Source organism: Notolabrus celidotus, chromosome 6, assembly GCF_009762535.1.
Source record: "Notolabrus celidotus isolate fNotCel1 chromosome 6, fNotCel1.pri, whole genome shotgun sequence".
NCBI classification, from domain to species: domain Eukaryota; kingdom Metazoa; phylum Chordata; class Actinopteri; order Labriformes; family Labridae; genus Notolabrus; species Notolabrus celidotus.
In genome coordinates this window covers 29785611-29812204 of record NC_048277.1, presented here as the reverse complement: position 1 = coordinate 29812204, position 26594 = coordinate 29785611, and the positions used below count along the sequence as shown (strand labels likewise).

General features: G+C 40.3%; 1 protein-coding gene across 1 annotated transcript in view; it reads left to right on the top strand.

Moving 5' to 3' along the window:
* LOC117814569 (unconventional myosin-IXAa-like) overlaps positions 1-26594 on the top strand; it is a 121877-nt gene that overhangs the window by 63455 nt on the left and 31828 nt on the right. Inside the window, exons 8-11 of the mRNA XM_034685969.1 lie at positions 3643-3732; positions 11234-11350; positions 14459-14593; positions 25627-25748. Coding sequence (XP_034541860.1) covers positions 3643-3732; positions 11234-11350; positions 14459-14593; positions 25627-25748 — 464 coding nt within the window. The remainder of the gene's footprint in view (positions 1-3642; positions 3733-11233; positions 11351-14458; positions 14594-25626; positions 25749-26594) is intronic.

Genomic DNA, 26594 nt, shown 5'->3' with positions numbered 1-26594 from the left:
CAGGAAAAAAAGGTTAATTGGAGAAGAGAATCCCTGACCCCAAACTTGTGTGTATTCTGTGTATTATGGTATTAGAGCAGCGATCATAGACGGAGAGCAAGCCTGTTACCAAGCGACTAATACATGGAAATGTACCGGCTAAAGACCAATCACCGGGCTGCAGAATAGGCTTTACTCTCAGTCGAGGGATTATCAGGCAGTGTGAAATGAAGTCTGATTATGCCACCACCCCCCCAACGACCCACTCCCACACACACACACACAAGCAGCCTCCCCCTGTCCTTCCTCCTCTGTTTATGTCAGAGCCTTCACAAAGGAGACAGTTAACAAAACTAGATCCATAATGGTATTAACCAGAGCATTAACACCCTCTCCTTTTTACATGAAGACATCAGGCAGTCACACAAAGACATGCTGCCACAAGTATTCACACTCACTCACTCACATACACACACTCAAACACACACATGTGGTCTCAGCAGCAGCTGTTTGGTCCAATCCCATAATCCCTGTAGATGGAGAATATGTGTGCGGTGACATCTGCTTCTCCCAGTGTGGCCTTGTCATCAATGGTCCGTCTGGGGGCCAAGTTTAAAACCATTGTGGGCTCTCATGCGATGGCACATACAGTAAAGTGTATCACTGTGAGTGAGAGCGCAGGGAGGAGAGATAGTGTGCTAATCTTGGACACATATGTTAGTTAAAGCAGCACATTAGCTGAATTCCAAAGCTTGATCTTTAAGGCAACTGGACTGGTAGAAAGACGTTTCACCTCTCCATCTGTCTGGTCAGAACTGAAGAAGCCTTTCGGAGGAGAGGTGAAATATCTTCAAGACTTTCTACCAGTCCAGTTGCCTTACGGATCAAGCTTTGGATTACCATGACCTGGATGACTGAGAACCTTCACAGACATATTAGCTGAATTCCTTTGAGTGGACTGAAGGGTCATTTAGGGATGAGTGATAGAGATAAAGTCTTCTTCTATCACACCATGGTGAAACGTGTCATGTTTTTATAGTAGTTTCTCTCAAGGTAATGCAATAGAATCCAGATAAAATACCCATATCTGTCTTTTTTTAAGGTTTAACAGGTACAATTCCAGTAAAGGTATACTGGTATCCAATAAAGAAGTAATAACCTTTGTTTAAATGATATGTAATCCCAAACTCTCTACCTATAGACAAATCTTGATGGTATAATGCTAGGCAGTATTCAACCTTTATTTAATCTCAAGGTGTCATTGAAGACATGCCCTTATTTACAGTGACGGCTATTAAAATGTGCATAAACAAATAAACACAAACACTAATAAATTAAGTGAAATATTCAATTATTATCAGCAGTAATTAAAGAATAAGTGAAAAATTGACCTGTGGTTAGAGTTGTATTGACTTTAATCAAGTGGCAACCTCCAATCTTATAATATGAAGCCAATAGGGGAAATGTGAAAAACTGCAGTTCATCGGGCGTCCACTTGAGGCTGGCTGCAGAAACACTGGAAACAACATACACACCCATTCAAAAAAGACGATATTTACAGCAATAATAAACATGTTTACAGTCTGGTTCAAAAAACAGTTTTACCTCATTTTTCTATCATTGTACGGGGGTTGCATTTCTTTTTAGAACTCTGTATTTTGAAGATATTAAACTTACGAGTTCTGGCTAAATAAGGGCATGGCTGACTTGATTGTCAGGTGGGCACCCTGTAGCTGTTAGCAAAGAGGCTAAGCTAAGAGCACATCTCAACTCCACATCTTTGCATCGTTCTAGATCGACCAATGTTAGGTTGAGTCAGCATCCAATATGGCAACCGCTAATGATAGGCTTCAAAACTTTGCTTCAGAAACAAATGGGGGACTACGTCCATTTATTGTACAGTCTATGGTTTTAATGTGTGCTGTTAAAGGGATTCAGGTGTGTACACCACTAAAGCTTAAGGATGTTTAACAAACAGTTGTGTTTGCCTGTTGAATTTTGAGCATTAGCCAGTCACCTGAGCGAGTGTGATAGTGACTGTTGGACCAGGTTAATAAAGAAGTGATGTAGGATGGTTTATTTTCAGAAAGAGCTCTATAAATAAAAAGCAGTCAGTGCCTGTCACTTCTCACTGCTAAAGACGGCCAGCCAACTTTATCATACAAAATGCAATGATGAGTGGAATAACTGTCACCTGTGATAAATCTCAAAGCAGAGTGATACATGGAGTCGAGTGATTTTAGAGTGGAGGCAGAGACGTTTCTGTAGATAATGTCTCCGTAATCTAAAACAGACCAGAGGATGGCTTCCACTATCTGCTTCATACAGAGTGTGGAGGCATTAGTTCTGTTTCTGTGCAGATATCCTATTCGTTGTCTTAATTTTGTGGATAGTGAAGAGCTTGTATTTAGTTTTATCTGCATTTAGGAGTAATTTCAATTATGTGAAGCATGTCCTTATATATATGTTGAATTAGCTTTTCACCATCTCTTGTGTATTTGTCTATTTTATATATAGGTGTATCTCAAAAAAATTGAAAACTGTAAAAAAGTTAAATGTAATTTAAGAGAGTAAGACTTAAGATATTTCAAATGTATTACCAAAGAAACAGATTTTTTTTTTTATATTTCATATTTTGATTTGAATTGTTATGGCCTACAGCTCAAACAATTCCAAAAGCCTATCTCAAAATAATCAAATATTTCATTTTACTTTGATAAGTGTAAGTTATTCTGAAAAAAGTTAACTTTATAATGATATACTCACTTTTCAAGACATTGTTTTCAAAGGCCAGTCTCAGGAAATACACTGTGAGTGAGTTCAGGTTATAAATGCTGCATTGATTGTCTTCATCTCCTCCGTCCCTCTTTCCATCCCCAAATTGGTGGCAGATGGCTTTCTAACATAAGTCTGGTCCTGCTCAAGGTTTCTGTCTGTTAAAAGAAGTTTGTCCTTGCCACTGTAACTAGTTGAATGCTCTAAAGGGTTCTGCTCATGGTGGATTAAGATGAGATCAGACTGAGTCCTGTCTGTAAAATGGGGCTGGGTCTTATCCTGTCTTGATGTTGGGTCTTTGTTAATAATGTAACATAGAGTACGGTCTAGACCTGCTCTGTTCATAAAGTGTCTTGAGATAACGTTTGTTTTGCACTGTATAAACAAAGATTGATTGATTGATTGATTGATTGATTGATTGATTGATTGATTGATTGATTGAATGAATGATTGTTGAATTATATTTAATTTGGGGTACCTTAAATTAAAATTGTGACTAGTATTGTGGACATCCAAACTGTTCATTCTATAAGCAGAATGATGTCGTACATATCTGAATTTTAAAAACCTAATACATATGAATAGGATAAGTGACATCTATTGTCCCAGTAAGAATAATCTGGACATGTGAAATGACAAAAACAGATAGAAAAGATGTCACTGTTGATATCTAAAAAGCTCATTTGGACTATCTGTATTTATGTTCAGTAATTGTCAAAACGGCTTGCCAGGAGTGTTCCTTGTAAACCACCTCAGTGTTATTTGTCTTAACCCTGATGCTGTATAATTTCATCATACTTGATCACATTTAACACAACACCCCTCTCTACCATCATGTAAGCATGTAAGGCCTCCTTGTCCTCACCTTGTGTGTTTGATTCTTTTTAGGTGAAGGAAGAGATGCTGCTGGAAGCGCTGACCACAAGGAAGACGGTGACAGTCGGAGAGAGGCTGATCGTACCTTACAAACTCGCTGAGGTAACTTTTCCAGTAACCACGACACCAAACCCACATCTTTGTGCTGCTCTGATACACACACCTCTAAAACAGTCTTCATATCACTTGTAAGCCCCCAATATTGCCACCACATTTAAAGAAACAATCAATATTTTGAACATTAGAAACATTTCTTTTATTTCATAGTTAATTTCTCTCCAATTGAGGTCTGACGTGCCTGTGTGTGGGTTGTTTGAGTCACTTTGCAGAGCACATATTGGAGTCAGCTGGAGGGGGGATTCTGTGTTTGTGTTTGCATGGTTTAGGAGGTTGTCCAGGGAGTTTGTTGTGGCACTTCCCCAGCCTCCCTCCCCCTCCTCCCTTTTTTCTAAGGCTCTTTTGATGGGGGTCTCTTCCTCTGCAACTTCCTGTTTCCTGTCGAGTCAAGACACAGGGCGACTTAACCTCGTGCTCACAGCCCTCTGCACTCAGTCCAACAAATTTACCTCCAGGTACCTCAGCTGACCCACTTACACCGTGACGTCTCAGACTGAGCGTGTGGGTATTAATATTCAATGTTTTTTTGAGATAAATTGGGTCCTGCTCTCTGCTCGTGTCTGCAGGGCTTTTTCTCTGAGATAGGAAATCTTATACATAGATAGTCTGTTACACCCCCCATGTAATTTACGGGGTAGTTCAGCCCACTAATGCTTGCTCCCACTCTCACACACCCCCCATCCCTCCAGTCATGTGGTCTGGTCTCAGGAATGTGCAACCTCCACTGGAATATACAGAACAGAGGCCAAAAACCAGATCCTGAGTCTGCCTCTGTTTGTCTCTGTCTCCTTCACACACATTTTTTAACACATTCAGTCCCTTTTTCAAGACCACATACGTGATCAAAAACCTAATCCTGGATAAGGTCAGCAGTTATGATAAACCTCGTCCTGCAGCTGCTTGTGCCATGCCATGGAAGTTCCCTCCTGTCTGTCACCAAAGGTTTTATCTTGAAAGCAGTCAGCGGCAAATCATAAAGAAAGACGAGGAGAATATGACGCAGAAACGTCTGAAAGTCCCTGTTGACAAAAAAAAAAGGAAATGTTAGAAAAAATCAAAATGGCATTCTGGGAAATCCCCTGTTATATGCTCAAGGACAAAAAGTAGTCTTGTAATTTACTGTAATCCATATCTATCTCACAACATTCAATCAGTTATACCCATAGAGGAATTTCATGAGTTTGTTAACGCCAACGCCAAGAACAAACCAATTAAATTGTTCAAATCAGTCAAAGTATGAGGCTGCAGCACCAGACCATCATGAAGGGCTATTATTACTTTCTGAGGATATGATCACAGAAACCTTTATACTTTGTTTTTGGGTGAAACATCAAAAGATGTGACTATTCTCCTGTCCATTAATGTAGAATACTTTGTTACAGGAAAGGCTGTATCTCCAAAAATAAAAGGAGTTCAAATATAGCATTATCACATTTTAACAACTTAAAATATATGATATGTGCTCTGATTCTATATGAATTGGATATTTTCCACATCAAATTAATGTTAAACTTTTTTTCTGCATTTTTTGGCACAACTTTTGTTACAAAATAAGACATGATAAATTTGGTATTAAAAATGTATATTATTTGTAACTACATATATTTGAGGTTTCTCCAGCATATTTTTGATTTCAACCTGCAATATAAAAACATGTGGACTGTATCTTTATATTCAGAGAACTTTATTGGTCCCAGATATCTTTTTTTTTTTTTTTTTTAATGTATAATTTGGGGCTTTTTTGCCTTTAATGACAGGACAGCTGAAGAGAGACAGGAAATGTGGGGAGTGGAGAGTGGGGGAGGACATGCAGTGGATGGGTGACCAGCCTGTCACTGTAGCCTCTATACATGGGGCGCCTAGACCGCTAGGCCACCAGCGCCCCATGTCCCAGATATCTTAACCCATATTGTAACATCAACCCTCAAACAAAGTCTCTCCCGTCAAATCATCATCTAAAAAAATCAGGACCAAAATCTCCCTTCCCTTTTCTTTATCTAACAGTCAAAGTGATCCTCAGAGATAGACTTACTGAAGAACTCACACACCCACACACACACATTAGGTGTGCAGTAAAAGTGTAGCCCTGCCCTGCCCTGACTGAGGGCCGTGGGAGCGAGCTGAGGCCACCTGTGGAATCCATAACACGCCTGTTTTTATACAAAAGAAACCCTGAAAAAAAGAACCTGGCAAACATCACTGCTTCTTCTCAGAAATGATTTCTTCCTACTTGGATAAACGGTTGAGAGAGTGTGTTGGACGGCTGTCCCATCCACCCACGGTTTAGATGGGGAAATTTTGGCTTGGAGTCTGACCCGTTGAACCTCTCGAGCTGAGGAGTTTGGCTTCTCCCAGGCTTCAGCTGCTAAGGTCTCTAAATTCTCTGGACGGGTCTCTGGTTGAGTCAGGTGGAATGCACTTTTGAATTCTTGGTTTTAGTTCAAGAGTAATAATGAGAGTCAGTCATTCTCTTTTCAAGCAGGGAAACTTGGCGAGCTGAAAGGAGGTCAGAATGTGGAGTAGTATGTGTTGATGTCTTTCAGTTTTACTCAGAGATACTTGACCTGGAGGCAAGTATCCTTGGTGGTAGGTAAGGACCCCAGGAACTGCATTTGTCAACAGGTGTCAAACGTGGCTTTGTAGCCATTTTTAAAGCATTAAAGAGAAGGTATTGTGCTTTTTTTTCTATTTCACAAATAAGTAGAAGGTAAAATGTTGGATGCCAATACTAAACATGGACAAAGTTTTAAATTGTGAGGTTAACATGTGTAGGAGTGATCCCAGAGTGAGACTGCCAACTGCTCTGAACTGAACGGCTTGTATAACAGGCCACATTGGAATTACTCAAGAGGGACCAAACTTGTTTAGTTTGTGACGTCACCAGTTGGTCAATCTCCTTAAAAGAGCATGATTAACAAAGCACATACCAAATAGAAACACCCTGCTCTGTTTTTTGTTGCTGCAGATGTTCTTGTTGTTCCTTGGAAAACTTATGCGGTTCGGATTCAGGGTCCAAAACATACGGCCATATTTCATAATACGCCATTATAAATAGAGAAACACTGGCTATCATGATGACAATGACTACGGTGGAGGAAGCTTCTGGAAAGCTGACCAATTGGATGTGGGCTCACGGGGAGGGGCTTGAAGTGATGGTAGCTAAAATGAAGAGTTTCACATAGAAGCTGAAATGCTGGCTGTGAATCATACAAAGCTACTTCAGAATCAGAATCAGCTTTATTGGCCAGGTATGCTTGAACACACAAGGAATTTGACTTTGGTAAACTGTGCTCTATTTGTACAAGGCATAAGATAAGGCATATAAATAAAATAGAAATATAATAAAAAATTAAAATATAATAATAATAATAATTACATCGGCTATAAATACAAAGAACAACAAATAGGCATGACTAATATGTATAGACTCAAATAATACAGAGGTATCTTGGGACAATATACAGTCTAACTAGAATCACTTGCACATAGATCAACATGTTGACGACAGAAACCATGTTAAGGAAGTTTTAAGGTTTAAAGTTGTATACATGTATAATCTGTTAACATGGAAGAGGCATGCTTTATGACCTATACTTCACCAGTCACTCGCCAGGGGGAGCTCCAGATGTTTTTGCTTCACTTTGGGGGAGGACTTGTGCCGTCCAATTTTCTTCAGTCTATGATTAAGACTCATAAATGGAAACAAAACATCTACCAGTCTAACCTGGCTTAAAAAAAACAGCCCTCTGACTCACCCAGCATGTTGCAACATCTATTTTAGGTCTGGTCTGTAGAAGAGAGAACACAGTCTCTGTGAGTGCATCTAAGGGTAAATGACAGTGTGCATTTGTGGGTCTTTAAGGGTTGTGTGTGAACATCCGTCTGTCTAGATGAGTTGTGCTCTTGACTTTGACATTTCTGATGTGGCTTCAGATAACCTGACTTGACGCCGCTTACTTCTTCCTGTTTGAATGCAGACATTAGGAAGAGGAAGTGAGCGATCAGACCCTCATTGATGTCTTTTTGCATTCATATGAAAGGTTCCATCTAGTATCAGCAACAGTTCTCAGATGTGTTGAAGCCACATAGTGAGAGTGTGGAGTCATCTCTCATGAAATGAATGCATCACTTCGACACACATATAGGGTGTAGGTATGCGTAAGCTTATAGATAAACAACTGCATAAAATAAATGAGAAACACATGCAGTTTGGCATATTGTGGTGAAACACATGCACACACACACTCACACTCAAAACGTCCTGCAGCGAGGAGGCTGGCGGGCCACGTGCAGTGTGAGCTCATGCTGCTGTTTCACACCTCCTGTGGTTTTTCAGGAGACAGAAGTGAAAGAAAGAGTTTTATAGTCACAAACACACAGCTTAACCAGCTTTAACAGCCGGGGCCATCGACAGTTTAAAAAAGTGTCTGATAAAGTCCTGCTTATTATTTTGTCAGTTTCATGGGTGGCCCTCCAGTTAAACATTTTCAATGCGTTTGCTTCCAGTCATGTTCCTCCCTGGTTCTTAACTGGTGCCATTGTGGTGAATAATTAAATTACATGGCGAACACAGAGACATGGCACGCTCAGTGAGCATGTCAAATTTTTTGCACATCACATCAGCTAATCCCCTGAGTTCCTTCCCGAGCATTTAAATCTTGATTCTTCCTCAAATGTTTTATTATTCATAACAATCTTGCATAACATTGTGGGAGCAGGAACGTCACAGGCGTGTTTTCTAAAAATATCACAAACAATCAATAATGCAGGAGTGAAGAGGCAGCTTCTGAAAAGCAGCTTTTGCTTCATCACGGCTGCTGGCTGCATGTGGCCTCAGCGGGCGGCGTTTCAAAGAGTCCTTGATCAGGTTCACAGAGTCCCACAAAGGCTTCTGTCAGGAGGGACTTTTTTTCACTGTTGTTATATAACTGGTTTCAGACTCTTAGGTTAATTCAGTTTTCATGTCCTGGTGGAGCGAGTCTGTGTCACTGTCTGTTACAGAAAGCTTACTAACTGCTTTTTGGGGAATTGGTCTGATCTCCTGAGTCTTCTCCTCGCTGAAACAAGTTTGTTTTACAGTTTAGAAATGACAGTTTAAGTGCAATCTGTATCTGACCAGAGAGAAACATGAAAGATTGGTTTGCTCTGTAGAAATGCAGTTTAGGTCCCAAATGAATATTGAAAAAAGTTTGCTTGGTGAACTCTCCCTTTCTCTTCCTACTGACCATTGAGAGGTCCATTCCCAAAACATAAATAAAGAAGAAATACTTCCCAAAGTTCACTTACAGATAATGTCAATTCTGAATTTTGAATACTTATTATTTGATCTGTACTTGGTTGCTGTCTGGTGTGTTGAGTTGTTTTTTTATATTTAAGGCACAGTTTGTAGAAATGGGAATATTTAGCAATATCTAGTGATCAGATCCTAAATTGAAATGCTCCCTTACTCACCTCTCTTATTGGTGAATAGACAGTGGCCTTTGGGGACAAGGAGCCTCTGTGATAAAAGTTTTTACCCTCAGAAGCTCCTATTAATACTTTTTTTTTTTTAAGCAAAACAACCACTATCTTCTTCTTCTTCATATTACAAGTGGTGCATTTTGCAGAGCCGCTCTCTAAATATGAAAACGCACATGTTACTAGTTTGTCCATTCTGTGATGCTGTAGAAACTTGGCAGTGCAAGATGGCAGCCTCTGTGGAAGGGGACACACACCATGTTTAGGTGGAGAAGACTCATTCTAAGTTAATGTAAACAAAATTATTTTTATATTCAGGTGATTATGCACTACTTTAAACACTTTTATGAATATTATATTCCATTTCAACTAAGTCTGTTCTGCTAAAAGCTGCTAAATACGACACTGCACCTTTAAATCAAGTTGCACTGAGCTGTGTGTTCTCTTTGCATTATTACCAAAGATCCATTTCTTGTCAGCAACAATAAATTATATAATTTCTATTCTAATATATTCCAATCAAGACATCCTATCAAGTGTTTAAGTCTTTAAGTTTTTATGGCTATATTTACCATTTATTTTATGTTTTTTCTTTTTTCTGTCTCCTTATCTCCACTGTCTCTTTATGAAAAAAGTATGTGCAAAAGAAAAAAAGGGGAATTCCTCCCTTAAAATTACATAAGGTATCAATTTAATGTTATTCAGACTGGTAGAGCCTCAGATTAGCTTCAGAAAAACTGTGGAATATACTTTTGCATGACAAAGATTCTGCTTCTGTTTTCCAACATTTCAATTTGGAAGTGCTTTAAGAACTGTCTGATTGTTTAAAGGGAGGTCTGGGGTTTGAAAGGGGCTCTAACAATTGTTTGAATGCACAAATAAAAAAAAATAACCATCCTTTATGAACATTTCTTAGTCACAGAAACAGATAAAAAGATCCTACAAATTTCAAGAAACTGGGTTTTCACTGAAATCTTGAAGTTTAACTCATTAGCATTAACTCATCAGCTGTGACCTTATAAACAGAAAAAAGATATAGTCTGAAAAGGATTTTTTTTAAACCTAGGTTGTATGAGGTTCTTGTCACTTTAATTGTACCAGGAGATATCAGTCAGCTCAGCCCCTTTTTTGAGAATTTGAGTAGAGAACTGGTACAGAAGATAGACTCTCAGCCTATCAGGTATTTCAGCCTGCAGCGCACTGATCAGCCGTTTTGGCCTATGATGTTCTTGCCGAGTTTCTCAACACAGGGGCAAAGCACACCAAGATCCCCTGTAAGTAATATACTTATTATTGACAAATATCTCAAACAACCCCACTTTAAAATATCAGCCCCTAAATTTTCGATTAGACTTTTCAGACCCACAGTTCATTAGATGAATTGTCCCTGTTGCCACACTGAACACAGCTAATTTGACGTTTCTGTAGATGCCTGATACAAATGATTTACTGTTATTCGATGTGAAACACTTTCCACTGATTAGGCCTGATTATTCACCACAGAGCCTTCCCTGTCTCTGTTTTCAGGATGGTTTCAGGATCTTTTTGTTCTCTCTGTCGGAGCTGTCAGATGACTCAGCGACTCCCTGCGCTGTGGTTCATTAGACCTCTTCTCTGCTCACTTCACTCATTTAATAAGACACTGATCCAGTTACAGAGAAGACAGAGGGAACACTAACATCGTGTTGGTCTTGTCACTTTGATCAAAGCTGGTCTATGTTATGTTACTACTATATTTCAGTCACATGTTACAAGAGAAACAAAATAATGACTTTACGAAGGTTTGTAGAGCTTAGCTGGTTGCATAAGTTCTCTCTTAATTTAACACTTGCGGAGCACCGCAGCAACACTACCACTGACAAATAAAAATGCCTTTGCAGCAGAGCAGAGTTCCTCCAATAAGACTGCGAGTGAGAGTGATAAAACACACTTAGTGGACTCCTGTTCCAGATTAAGAAATCCAGATGTTTCTGATCGGGAAGAAAGTGACGTGTTTTTTCTCTGTTCTGTGTGTTCTGTGTGTGTGAAGGCGGGGACGGTGAGGGACTCCATGGCCAAGTCACTGTACAGCGCTCTGTTTGACTGGATTGTGTTCAGGACCAACCATGCACTATTAAACAACAAGGACCTGGAGGACGATTCAAAGGTAGGATTAAACACACACACTCACACACTTGGAGATCTTAGACACATTATGTGTCTTTGAAGACATGAATAATGGGTTTCATACAGTCCATCATGAATATATTTGAGATGGGTTAAAGAAGTCAATAACTCCATCTTTCAGAATTTACTTTTCCAGAAGCTGATAACGGAAGTATGTAACGAGGAAGCCATCTTGTTTTTCCTTTTCATCTTTGTTGACAATTCAGGAGTACAAATTTTGCATGGAGCAACTATTCACGTGCTGGTTTCCAACCCAGGAAGCTAAATGCCAGCCTGTTCTCTGCCAGTGAAGTGAGATCCCTTGATTTAACTCAAACCTTTACCTCTGCCCATCTCTAAGTTAGCAGCTCTAGCTAATTACTTGCCAGATCAGTGGCAGTGAAGGTGAACAGGACTGTCGCAGGAATACTTAAGTTGAAATTTCCATTGTCATTCAGCTTTCCTTCTTTGCTGATGACACACTTTTAAACATAAAGGTCATCTTTTCACACCATTGCTACTTCCATTTAAGGTTTAAATGTGACTTTGTAGTGATCTTCAACTTAGAGATGCTCTTACCAGCTCTGCTGCCGTTGCCTGGATTGCCGGACAGGATGTTGCTCCACTTTTCCCAATCACAGATGGTTGGGGCACAGAAGATCCTCAGGCTGCTCTCCCATCTGTGCCTCACTAACAGTAACTGACATATTTGCCACAGTGTCAACAGGCAGAAGTTAACGTGCTGAACTCTATGGACGTGTGTGTATTTTCTGTTGAGGATTAATTTCCGTCGTTATAGGGTTTTGACCAATCAGAATCAAGCATTTAACACAACTGGGTCATAAGGATACCCACCTAAAGCTTTCCTAAGTTCAGTGTGCTGCTACTGAGTTTGATGTCAAAAAATGAAACACAGCCATTGTTTCAGGTTTTATTACACGTGTGTCTTTTTCATTAAAGTAAATCAAAACACTGAGGTGAAAAGAGCCGTATCATAATAATCCCCTCATAATTCAACAGACAGCCCGGCTGCATGTGCCACCCCTTAGTCCTGTTCTTATCTTCCCTTTGTTCTTTTAGTCCCGTTGACTCATGCCCCTTATCCTGCTGCTGCCTGTCTGTCAGCCATGTCTGTCTGTCTGTTCTGATATCATGCTTTCTCCCTGGCTCCATCCACCCCCAGAGGAGAGGAGTGATGTGATATGAAAACTCACATTCCACTGTGTGTGTGTGTGGTTGTGTGTGTGTATGTGTGGGTGTATTAGTGAGTGTGTGTGTGTGTGCCATGTTCAGTATGTGTATTTGTGTGTGTATAAATGTGTACTGGAGTGGCAGCTGGCAAGTCATACCCTTTGGGGGCATCTAAAGGATTAGGAAACAGATCATGCTCTCTCTCTTTTTCTCTCTCCCTCTCTATTTCTCTCTCTCTCCCCCCTCTCTCTTTCTCTCTCTCTTTTTCTCTCTCTCCTCTCTCTCTGTATCTGTCTGTCTATGTGTGCATGTGTGTGTCTATGTGTATGTATTGGTGTGTGTGCCAAGAACATTGGGCAGATGGCATCAAGTTCCCCTCAGCTCAGTTTACCCCCTGTGGTCCTCTGTTGTCCCATTGCAGTGCAGTGAGTGTGTATCTGTGTGTGTTTGTGTGTGTAAGTGTGTGTGCTTCCCTTGGCACTGACATCATCTCTGTGTGTCAGTGCTCCCTGGATACCCTCAGGGGGTCGATGAGGTTGCACTTTGAGTCAAGGTCATTGTTCGTATGTGTAGATAACAGTTTATATAAGCGGTGTGTGCTCTTGTATGTTTTTATGCCAGATAAAAATAAAAATAAAAACTGCCCTTCAGAGAGAAATGAAACACTGCTGTGTGAGATTAAATGAAACTGGAAACAGCTTTTACAGTCCATTTCATAATTAAAGGCCTGCACCGAGAACACGCCTCCTTCAGATGGTGCAGATTAAAGATTTATGATGATATGAATCTTACTCGACACCCGGGGACCAGCGGGGCGCTGAAGATGGAGAGAGGGGGATATAAAAAGGAAATGCAATCAACAAATCTGAAAACAAAGATGATAAACATTCATAAACTTTTACTGATGTCCGCAGTGTTTCCAGAGAATACACTGTTATCTTTTTGTGAGCATACTTTCTTCCGATAACTGACTTCATATTTGGCCGGAGCTATACTTGGTGTTAACTATGTGCACAAGAACGTTGGTTTGGTGTGCCGACTGTACCTGTCCTCAAAAATTGATGCAAGGTACACTATGTGCATGAACGGTATGGGGTAGTGTAGTGGCAGCAGGGATTTACACAGCAGGGACAACAATGACATACAATTTTAAAGAGAAGCTGATGGACCAAATCCTCAGTTTTCCACATCTGCACAATGCATTTTTCCACTGCACAGCAACAAGCAAGCTGTTCAAAATAACTTGCAACAGATAAGTTCAGTTTTATGAATGGATGTGGAAACCTGCAGAAATAAAGGGAAACAAATCCGGGCCTGTTACATCCGAGCATGGAATGAAATGTTGGAAAAAATGAGTTGGGGTGGTATCATCGGTCATTGGTTCCCTGAGCTGGCTCAAAGAACCGTCACTCGGCAAGCCACTGAGAAACAGTCACCGAATCCAGTGGTTGCATATGTCCTGATCTCTCTAGTGTGCCCCCTAAAGGTATCCTCCTGTAAGATGCATTGTGCACAGTCATGTTTTTATACAATTACATTCATAATGAACTTGGTTGAGTTGGCAAACTGAGTTTGCGCTCCTTCCCTCCCAGAGATTGCAATGGCAACGGTATAGTCCAACAAGATGGAAAATTCTTTAACATTCAAGCCTTCAAAATACTAAATCAAAAAGATGACCCAGTTTTTAAAGCATTTACCTGCTCACTTCTTATGACTGATGATGGTTTTAATGGTGGATTCACATGCTCTAGATGCTCTTTTGTCCCTTGATGTATTCTTGTATTCATGTCTTCTAGTGTTTTTGATTTTGCCATAAGTTTTCTGTATGTTTTAACATTTTACCTGGGTGCAGAACCAATTCTCTCTCAGGAAACAAACGTTTGTAAAATATGCTAAAAACAATGTTTTTGTTTTCTAGATTCTGTCTATTGGAGTCCTGGACATCTTTGGATTTGAGGATTATGAGAACAACAGCTTCGAGCAGTTCTGCATCAACTTCGCCAACGAGCGGCTTCAGCACTACTTCAACCAACACATCTTCAAATTAGAACAGGTACAGCATTATCATTATTATTTCAGCCTTTTAGTGCCAATCAAGGATTGTTGTGCAGCTGCTGAACGAGCATTCTTGCATGGCGTGTTTTACTGCCATTGTGACAATAATAGCGACGCCCACACATTCATACATGATCTGCCACTGTGGGTCTTGGTTCACACACTGGCGTCACATCATTGTGGCTGTGGCACAGTCCTGCCTGCTTTTGACTGATTCCACTGATGGAGGAAAGAATGGGCTGCTCAGTCTGACTGTGCAGTTTTCCTTCATGCATCAAACTGTATGAAAAATGGATGACTTCCTGTTCAGTGGGGAGTTCCACTGCAGAGGAGTCAGGTTTAACACACTGAGAAAATGGAGATGAGATGGATCTTGTGACATTGTCCTTGTTTTTTTAAGATTTTTATGTTTTTATTTAATTTGGAGCACTTGCGAAAACACGCCTTCATTAAAGGATGGAGACAGGAGATAACCCTTTGAAGGAAAACTTGTTAATGTCGTTAATAGTGGTTGCAAATAAGAAATGGAGAGAGGGGTTCTAGTTTGGCTTATGACGAGGTCAGACAACACAATTTTTTAGTCTATTATAATGGTCACAGTTTCAGTTTAGGCAATCAAAGAGGCATACATTTGTGCCATCATGACCTATGTAACCTATGTGGAATAAAACGCCAGATTTTCGAGGCTGGTGGGTCTCAAACACTCTTTGTCTACCGGATCAGACTATAATTGTACTTAAAAAGTGTCATCTGACTTCAGCGTTAGTGGTTAAAGAGAATGACTGAGGTATAGATACTGCAGTCCTCACCACAGCAGTTAAAGGTTTGTCTCCGAGCCTTGACCCTTTGCTGCATGTCTTCCTCCGCTCTCTACTCCCAACATTTTCTGTCTCTCTTTGGCTGTCCAATCTCAAGAAGGTAAGAAAGCCCCAAAAAGAACTTAAAAAAGAAGAAATGTGGATAAGATTTTGATCAATAGTTATTTGAAAATAGTGTTGACATGAGGAAACTGGATTCATTTATCAGTCTAATTTGTTAGGGTGCCTCTTTGTCAAAGTGTTCTCAGTGAAGACACATAAAGGAATAGTTTTAAAATGTAGGTAATGTGCTTATTTTTTCTGACTGGGAGCTTAGTGAGAAGATTATTATGCCTCTTATGTCAGCACAGGAAAGAGGAAACTGAAGCATGTGGGTGGAGAATTCTTGTGAACTCTTGAGAAGCTGACAATGAGCGTTACTTCCAATCCTTCTGGATATCTGCTGGGACTTTCTACAACTTGCTTTGCCAGGTGGCTACCCACATTAGTAACAGGAAGTTTACAAATATATGTTCATGGTTTTTAACCAACTCACAAAATAATTTCTCAGAAAGTTCTCCCACTTCCCAAAGTATTCTTCTCTGTTGTATTTTGCTGGTCCGGCTTCAACTGTTGGCTACACTGCTCAACACTGCCCCCATGATTTCTGGCGGTACTGCAACACTTTGTTTGTACCTACCAGAGAACGTGCAGAAATACAGACAATATAAACGCAGAGTACAGGTAGAAGTGTGCAAACATGTGAATATCGAACATGGAGCTTGTCTTGTCATGTTACTCATTAATCAGGATGTTATAAAATAAAAACAGTTGGTCAGATTCCAAAAATGTATACGTATAACTTCACAACTTCCCCCTCTTAGTGGTAGGTCAGGAAAAAAGAAGGCTACCATGTGAATATGGGTGGTTGAGAAACACTTAATACTCAAAGTTTTTATTGTCAGACCGTTTACCAAGGCCAGCATTCAGATCTTCACAATGTAAATATTCCCCAGAACAATGGATTGGTTTTGTGCTGGATAGCCACATCCCCAACACATCCCAGAACAAGCAGCAGGTTTTATGCAGCTAGGTTAAGCTAGCACGCACACCCATTAAGAAAAAGGTCAGAGGAAAGTGCTGAATGACCAGAAGAGGCTGACAGGCTGGGTTAGAGTGCAGGAGTCACACAGCTGCTTTAGCTGCTAGCTGACCAGCTTATTGTGCCTACGATTCTTTGGTTTTTTGGTTGTGTTTTTTATCTTACAGGTTTTTGTCAGCCCTATTTTCACTGGCTATCCCTTTGTCCTTCATTAAAAAAAGAGCTCCAGAACCTCTGATCCCTTACCAGCTTTATTATGCATTCATTAGACCCATTTATTCAGAGAGCAACTGCCAAAACACTTAATATTCAGTGTGCATGTTTTATTGGTGTTCCCAATCATATCCGTGGAAAGCGAGAGAGTAGTGTGTGAGAAAGAAGAGAGTGAGATACTTTTTTTTGTGAGAGAGATAATGAGGCTTAGTTGGACGGAGTCCGTCACTGTAGCTGTCAGTTCTTCTCTCTCTCAAACTGAACTCTGATTGGCCGTGGCATCATAGCAGGCGGGCCCATCGCTGACGGCCAAACGAGGACAGAAACAGAGTGGAAGAAAAAAGAGCAGTGTTTCAGGAAACGAGTGCAATAATGTCCCTTCAGCCTCAATGAAGATCACACAGTGCCGATGCACTAATGGTTCTGTTATCTGTTTCTGACAGTTTGCCCTCAGGCCACACACACACACACACACACACACACACACACACACACACACACACACACACACACACACACACACACACCAGGATGTAACATGTTCTAACAAGCCAGTTGTGTTAATGTCATTGAAAATTTGATGTTAAAGCTCTGTGGGACTTTATTATTTAATCTAGATTTTCTGCAGCTGAAGCCCCAGTCAAAGCTAAAATAATCACTGCTGCAGTGTTTGGTTCTGCCTTCAACTTTTACCCAGCTGAATTGTGAATTTGTCCACATGACAAGCTTGTGTTTAGTGCTGATCAGCAAAATTTAGTGTGCTAACATGCTAAACTTTGATAATTAAGATATCAGGATGACAACTTATATGCATGCAGGCGTTAGCATTAGTCAAGCACAGCGTAAGATCCTTCTGCTGTGCCTTACTTAGATACTTCATGAGTCTCACTGCCATGTAGAACACTATGCACTTTGTCACATAGATCTTGAACTTTGACCTGGTCAAACTTTTGAATTAAAGTTGTGCAGTTGAAAAAAATAACAATACTTACATGTGAAACTTTTCCCTCCTCTCTTTATCAATGACAATTTTCAACTGTACAGTACATTGTTACCATAAACTTTAACCCTCCTGTTATGTTGCTGGTCAAATTGAAGTCTATTTTAGGTAATATATGCCTTTCAACCCAGCTAAATACAGCATAAAATCTGGGCAGCATGTGACAGAAGAGGTGTCATGTTAATTTATCAACATCACTTCATAAAAATAAAAAAAAATGCGTATTAGGATTTTTTGGGTACTGACACTTTTGGATAATTGAATATGCCCCAGGTCAAATTGACCCAGGAACATTATTGCTGTTCCAGAGAAATGAACATAACAGGAGGGTTAAAAATAGACTTGGACTCAGTGACCTCAAATGTTGGTTTTAAGTAGAAGAGGCATGAAGCTCAAAGATGGCGGTTGCCATATTGGAAATGCTGACTCAGACTAACATCAGTCTAATCCAGAAACTTGTTAAGGAATGGAAATGAGGCCATAACCTAGTTTAAAGCAAACAGCTGCTACACATCCACCTATCAGTTCACACAGCCACACCCCTAATTATGCAGAACTTTTTGCTGTAATATAATAATCTTAGATGGGCTTTAATGGGCTTGCTTTGGTTTTTGGAGCGCAACTTAAGTGGACACTCAGAGTAATGCGGTCTTAGGCGGCTGTGGCTCAGTGGGTAGAGTCGGTCGTCTATCAATCGGAAGGTTGGCGGTTCGATCCCACCTCCAGCAGTCACATTCCGAAGTGTCCTTGAGCAAGACACTGAACCCAAAATGTGTGAATGTGTATGCATGAGATTAGCTAACACTGATGGATCCTTACATCAGCAGCCTCTACCATCAGTGAGTGAATGGGTATGAATGGGTGAATGAGACAGGTAGTGTGTAAAAGTGCTTTGAGTAATCAGACAGACTACAAAATTGCTATATAAGTACAAGTCCATTTACCATTTACCATTTATGTAACTACAAGCATAGCTACAAACATCTGTCTGGATTTTTTTATATCTATTGACTTCTGTGTTTACTTGGCCTCAGTCTCAAATTAATATTATTTTGTGGGGGAAATAAAACATAAGCTCCATCATGTTCTTTCCAGTCCCTGCATCATAGTCTTTCCTGTCAGTAATAGCTGCATGTTGTACTTTGTAATGTACCATAACTTCTGTAATGATGTTTGTGCTGTCGGTGGTTCTCAGTCAGCAGGTGCTCCTTGATGGTTATCTCTGTTTTGATTGAGTCTCTCACTTGAAGCTTTGTTCACGTGTTCTGTTCGACTAATAAGTGTCAAAGTGCTGCTGAGATGCTCGCCCTCACAGGACGCTGCCTAATATTGTTCCAGCAGAGTTCAGGTTTATTATCCTTTAATCACTGGGGTCCTCTGAACCTTTGGCTCAGTGCCTCACCTCAGATTATTTGACAGGACAACAGTTAGTGGTGGAGGTGCCGAGCTCTGAGGCCCCTCTCAGGCAGGTTGGTAAAGCTTCCTGAGCGAGGGTCTACGTGATCTCCTCTGATTTGTGTTTGTTTGGATAAAGTTGGGAAGTTCACGCCACAGGTCTCTTTACCCGCAGTTTGACGTCACAAAACGTCTCCTCACCTCGTTTGTTATGATGTTTAGCCTTAAACTGCTGCCACTCATGTTTTTTTAGAAGATACAGACACTCTGCTGGCTTACATAACCTCACACACTGAACCCTTACCCTGATCCTGAAGTTTTCTGTATTTGCTGTGAGTTATGAGCTAATTTATCAGAAAATGTAACTTATTGGATGAATATTTCAATGGCTTTTTATCTTAAAAAACAAATAAGAACTTTCTGTTTGCTTAAAAGTCTGTTTGATGGGGGACATTAATGAAAAACACATTTTCCCTACCTATAGACATAAACATAAGGCAAACTCCAGCCTAGCAACCCTGAGAATGTGGAAGTAATAAAGCCCTTGCATTGTTTCTGCAGCTCAACTTCTGGAAAAGCATAGCTTCTATGAGGTGAACTACTCTGTTATTAGTTTCAAAAACCTACAATCTTAATAATCCTATCATCTATATTCTGTCCCAGCACAGTACCCCCCCCCCCCCCCCCCCCCCCCCAAATAGGTTACTTTATATATATTTTTTAATTTATTTGTACTAACAACTAACTTTGGACTGCTTTCAGTGAGGGCTGACCACATAAAGTTACACATATGGGTCAAATTTGTGTTGCAGCAGGTTCTTCTAGAGCGCTTTTGGTTTGTTGTTTTGGTGTTTTTCCGCCTCTGCATCCATCTGTATTCGTATGCACCCTCCCACTCAGACAACAATCAGGCAGCCAATCAGTGCAGCATTGCATTATCATATCATCCTGATCATGGATGATGAGAGGCTGTAGTTCCTCCATAGAGGTTGAATTTGTGATATTTTTTGCAGCTACTATAATATGTAACCTTTTATTGTGCTAGCAGTTCAAGTTAAAATAGCAGCATAATACAAAATTTGCATTGCTAACATCAACCTTTCTAACATTTTGTTATTTTACACTTAACTTTATTTCCTGCAGTGGGAGAAAATAGCAATATGTGGTTGGAAAGTTTAACTGAAATATTTAAAAAGCTGAACGAGAGGAACACTGAGCCTTTATTAAACTTTTGCACACTTTTAACTACCGTCTATCAGACATTTATTGGAGAGCGAAAAAGCAGCTCCAGTCAAATAATCACAGCTCTTTTGGCCCCACACTGGATTTCAGACATTGCAGTATCCCTCGTGATTACTATTTATTTTTTTCATGCTACTTATCTGTCTTTTACATCATAACTAGGACTCCATCTGTCTTAAGACATTGTACCACTTCTTTCCTTTTGTCTATACTGACTTTGAAACACATCTGACTCTCCGTCATGGGGGATTTTTCTCCTTACTCTCCCTTCGCCTTCACTCCCCTTCAACCAATCAGTTGCTTTTATCAGCAGTGTGTGTTTACCTTCAAAATACAGCAGCCAAAGCTAACAGGACCACACCAATCCAACAACTCCAACCCTCAGTGAGATGCAGGAGGGTGTGTTTGTGTGTATCTATGTGTGTTACTGTCAGGTTGTGGGTTTTTTTCTGTTATCTGAGTGTGTATCAAAGTAATAAAATACCTGACAGCCTCCACCTTATGCAAACAAATGGTTGTGCTGAACTTGTGAAATATGCTGAGTCAGCAAAGAAATAAAAGATCAGGTTCAGCTCTGGCTGAAAACTCCTGCTGGTGACTGTTGTATGAAACAACATGAAATGCAGAAGTGCCTGGGACTTTGTCTCGTCCTTGTTCTTTTATTTCAACTTGTAGTCACATTTGGGTTGCATCTGAAATATTGTACTCACTACTTCCTGCTACACAGTGAGCTAGTTGTTAAAGATAAAGACTAAAACATATAGGTTTCTGCTCAGCCTCTTTTCTCTGCACTGTTATTGTTAGTGTGATGCATGTAATTGTAGATCTAGGTTGCTGCACATCACTTTCCCGGGTGCATTGTGGGATACTGTGAGTCCAGTCTATAAGGAATATGTTGAACCCACTTTATAATAGACTACTGTTGATTTTGAGCGGTGAGTGTTTTTGGTTACAGCTGAGGTCTCATTCTTAAGGGAACCCTGGTCAGGATTTTGAAAAGATGTTCCCCCACCTCTCTTTTTTCAAGTGATCACACTGATCTAACTTTCACTCTCTACCCTTATTCCAATTAGCAGAGTCCAGTTTGTTCCTTGACATCACTTCTCTGTGAGTCATACTGGTCCACAGCTGCCTTCCTTCTGGACCACTAAAAAAAAACCTTCCAGAGTGTGTTTGATGGCGGCACAGCGAGCATGTCTTCTTTATTTCTCTGTCAGTTCTATCTCTGTGCTTATGAAACCACCAGAACTTTCTCCAGCTCCCATGATTGCACCGCTGCTCCTCCTGTCTGCTCTGTGAAAACACGCTGCTGCCATAACAGGAGAGATGAGCGCAGAGGGACAGAGAAGAAGAAATAGAGAGATACAGGAGACGTTCAGAGCCTCCCTCACCCCTTACATCCAAACACTGCTCCTGACACAGTTTTTCAAGGCTGGTTGAAAACTGTGTTATCCAGCAGAGAGCAGACACAGCAAGGGCTAATAGGTGCTGGGAAAGCTACAAGTCCTGAGTGAATTTATTGACCACAACTGAACTGCGTGCTTTCTGCAGCACAGCAGGGGGGGTGTTTAAGGCTTTTATTGCTCGCAGATTGTTTTTGGTCTGAGCTTTTTTTTATCTGGATCTATTGTATGACCTAGTTTCTGTCCTGTTTCTTTCTTTATAATGGTCAGAGGATGCAGAAAGAAGCCCTTTACCTTACTTATTTCAGGCAGTTTTGTGAATTATTGAAAAAATGAATTTAAATTGAGCAAATATTTTTCCTCCCATAAGTTTCTTCATTGTATACTATTGTCTTTGCACTATTTGCAATTCAGTATGAGCTCTGGATTATTTTCAAAGCATCAAATTCTGTTTTTAGTGACATTTTACACAGTGTCCCAACTTGGGTTGTACTTTCCAGTCAATAGGTTAACGCTAGCTTTCACGTTTAACTCATCATTTATCCTCTGCTGTATAAATTTGTATCTGTCATCCCTCAGGGTCCAGATTACTGCTGCGTTTTCTGTTTCTCCAGGTTTGAAGAGGCAGTCAGCAGCCAATCAATCAGGGCCTCATTATGGTTACCTTGAAAACAACTTATGAGTATTATGCTCCATTTCTGCCACGTCTGTTCTCTTAAATGTTGCTTATTGATTTGATTTGATTTGATTTGATTTGATGACTTTATTTCGAACATGTAAAAGTAAAAATACAAAAAAAGCATATAAGTAGAAAAGAAAAAAGAGTTATACAAGCATACAAGAAAAAAAAAGAAACAGTTACACAAAATAAACAAAATCAATATTAGCAAGCAGTGAAACAATTTACTTTATTCCTGCACACTGCACCTTGTGACCTCTTATTGATGCGTTGATCTCTGTAGCATTGTTTCTGCAGAATGACACGAAGAGTTTGAGTGGTAGTGTTAGTGCTTGATCAGGGATATATTTACACATCAGACTCTTTTTACCATAATAAAGTCCTAATTATGAGGAATATAGTGAAAATGTCAATTATCATTATCTGAAAATTCCGAAGCATCAAGTTTACTTTCATGAGGATGAAGGAAGCTTCAAATCTTCGCATTTTAGAAGCTGAACGCAGCATACATGACTAACTCATGAGTGATGGTTCCCTTTTTATCCCCTTTTTTGTGGATTGACTTCAATATGAGGACTTGGTTGCACAGTGCTTGCTCTGAAAAACAGCTGTTCCTTATGTCTGGCGTATCCAACACTCAGTGATGACACTGCTCAGAGCCACTTGTCCGTTCTGGCGTTTCCTCGAACCGTAACTGAAGCATTTTCTGTGCGTGCTTCACACACTGAGTCACAGCTTTGTTGTTCTGTGTCTGCAGGGCCGAGCTGTGTACCTCATGTGCGAATGTGTGTGTATGTAATAAAACGACTGATGAGTGTTTATGTTTGAGTTTATCTCCTTATCTGTGTGTCTGCATCTAATCGTCTCTCTGCCTCTCTGAGTCAACACACGTGTTCACGAACCCGCTCACAGACACAACAAAGTTCACTTGATGACCGGAGTCAGTCATCATGCAGTGCTCAGCTTGATGAGATTTAAACAAAACCACACGCATGCAGCTTTTTTTTTTTACTTCTCACGTCCAAATTTTCATTGAGCTGGATCTGGTGCGAGCTCTGAACAAAGCCAAACACGCCACATGTTGTGAATGCCTCGTCAGTGATTCAGCAGACTGAAAACAGAAGACAGGACAGACATGCCACATATGTAAAAATATCTACCAGCGCTGCTTTGAATGCTCGTCTGCTGTCTCATTATACTAATTGGAGGACGTGGGCTCTGACTGGTTGTCAAAATATTTTACATTTTTCTTTTTTGCAATAATGATAGTTCAGAAAGTCTCTCTCTTACTAAAGATACAGGACCAGAGTGCAAATGTGAAGACATAATGCATGTTTAAGTATTCACATTTACTCACCTGACATGTAGGTTGTTTGAAGGCCTGGTTGTTAAAAGTGGAATAGTTTCACTTTCTTTCTCAACCTTTCTTGCATGTCCAGTTGCATGATGAGGTGGGTGTACATTCAGAGACGGGCACAAGTCCCTTTTTGCATGTTTAAGTCAAGCCACAAGTCTTTGAGGGCAACAGGAAGTCCCAGTCAAGACTCTCATAGTTCAAATAAATATCAACAAAATAAAAACAATGTAATCGTAAAATGGGAAGCTCCATTGATTAGAAAATATCAGCCCATTCATTTTACATGCCGTGTTTTTTACTGGTGTGGCCAAACTGGGGCTCTGAATACTGCAGCAGTTGCATGAAGTATGTGTGCAAACACAAATGAACAGCATTTAATCACCTTTCTATCACTACCAATCATTTTATATTATCTTTTTTATAAATGAACTGAATAAATCATTAAAATGGTCAGCCTTTAGTAAGGGTTAAAGTATGGTGAGCAGTTATACTGATTGTACTCCTGACAGGGTGAGCAGGACGTCAACACAAAGCAAATAATTCGACACATCCATTCTTCATGTAGTTTTTCTTGAGTTTAAGGAAGTTATAGGAAATTGCATCCTGTCTCTTTTATTCCATCTTCTGTTTCTCCTTTGCCTTTTTGTAACTTATGTTTTAAACAGCAGATAATTGAATTACCCTGTAATACGGCACAGTCCATCATAACATTTGAAAATTTTAAATTTGAATCTCTGGGTGGGTTTTCATGACAATGGTGATCATAGTCATGGCTGAAACTCATGGTTCTTTTTTTCCTCTGCTGTAGTACATATATCATATAATATAATATATATAATCCCAACGCCACTTCAGAATTCCTGTTCACACTAAAGAATCAGAGTATAAGCCGGGGAAATGTACGAAGCACATTTATGTTCCTCTGTGGAGCACTTTGTCAACATTACACACAATGATGTGACACAATCTAATAGGCTCTTTGCCATAAAATTCTTAAAGCACCCTCCCTTTGAAGAGGAAATCGCTTCAAGGACCTCGCTGCTCTTTTTTTTTAAATGTTGGAACAGAACAATAAAAAACGCTGTTGTTCTTTCAGTCATAGTATAGGGAACATGCATCATCTGAGAGCAGCCATAAATGCTTTCACAATGATTGTTTCTAATGCAAACTCCCTCCTGTTCCTCCTACAGCTGGTCCTTGCTGTGCTGCTGCTGCTGCTGCTGCTGCTGACCCTGTAGTTTTAATGTTGAACTTGTTCAGGAAAGTCTTTCTGAATGTGCATGCTCCTTTGTAACAGTCCAAAAGCAAGACAAACTGAGACCCAAAAAGCTACTGTTTACGATGCTACGCTTTCTCCCTCAGGGGTATTCAGGGGACAAGGGTCATATACCTTAGTCCTCATCAGCCCCTGGGGGCACATACATGTTGAATGTGATTTTACTGACAACCAACAAGCTGCTGGAAGTCGTGAGGATTCAGGTTTTTCCTTTTGCTTTGGTCTTTTTGGTTTTACACTGCAGAGACTGCTTTTATAACACCCAGGGTGATGCTTGGTTAAATTGAGAACAGTTGCTTTTCACCTTGAATCTGCTGAAAAAAAGAGGAGTAGGCAGCTCTTTCCTTTAAAGATATCATAAAAGATTCCACCAGTAAAGACCCATATTGATCCCAGTAAGCAGCAAACAAAAGATATCCCACAAAGTGTGGAGTCAGTTGTTTTCGGGTAGAGGTGAAAAACAGTCGATGATATCAACAAACGTTCCTTTTTTTCTGTAACAGCTTTGACAGAAGATCATTTATTGTCCAAGTCTTTATTGACCTGGAGTCTATGTTTTCCCTGCAGGAGGAGTACAGGGCGGAGGGCATCACCTGGCACAACATTGAATACATCGACAACAGCGGCTGCATCAACCTCATCAGCAAGAAACCCACCGCGCTGTTCCACCTGCTGGACGAGGAGTGCAAGTACGTCACCTGCTGAAGTCTAAGCTGTAACAAGCATCAGTTGTTCTTAAGTGTCCTCTGAAATTAAGGTCCGGGTTTTAGTGTGTTCCAGCAGTGAACTGCAGAACTCTAGCATGGATTACAACTTGAGACTGAGTTGTACTGTAAAATGTATTGATTCAAAGATCAAGTGGAGTCATATTTCTTGGGAAATGTTCTATATTTGCTGTGGGAATGAGTTTATTATCCCACTTGATGCCAACTTTGGTAGTTACAATGAGTGACTAACTCATATTTATTTAACTAACAACAGCCTGGTGTCTTTCCTGAACTGAGAGAATAATTCTTGCACTGTTTGTTCTTTGAGAATGAGCGACCATCAGGTTTCACTTTTGAAAATTCCTGATGGGACCGTTATGAGCCAGATGATTGGGGCAGCTGTGGCTCAGTGGGTAGAGTCGGTCATCTATCAATCGGAAGGTTGGCGGTTCAATCCCAGCTCCGGCAGTAACATGTTGAAGTCCTTGAGCAAGACACTGAACCCCGAATTGCTCCCTCTGTTGTTCAGAGGTGTGTGAATGTGAACGAATGAGATTAGTTAACACTGATGGTCCCTCACTACATAGCAGCCTCTACCATCAGTGAGTGGATGGGTATGAATGGGTGAATGTGACAAGTAGTTTAAAAGCGCTTTGAGTGGTCAGAAAGACTAGAAAAGTGTACAAGTCCATTTACCATTTACCATTGAGGTCAATCTGCTTCAGTTATCTCTCTCTCTCTCTCTCTCTCTCTCTCTCTCAGAAATGACCTTGTGATTAAGCACCACTGTATTGATTTAAAACGACCTGAAACCTCAAAAGCAAAATA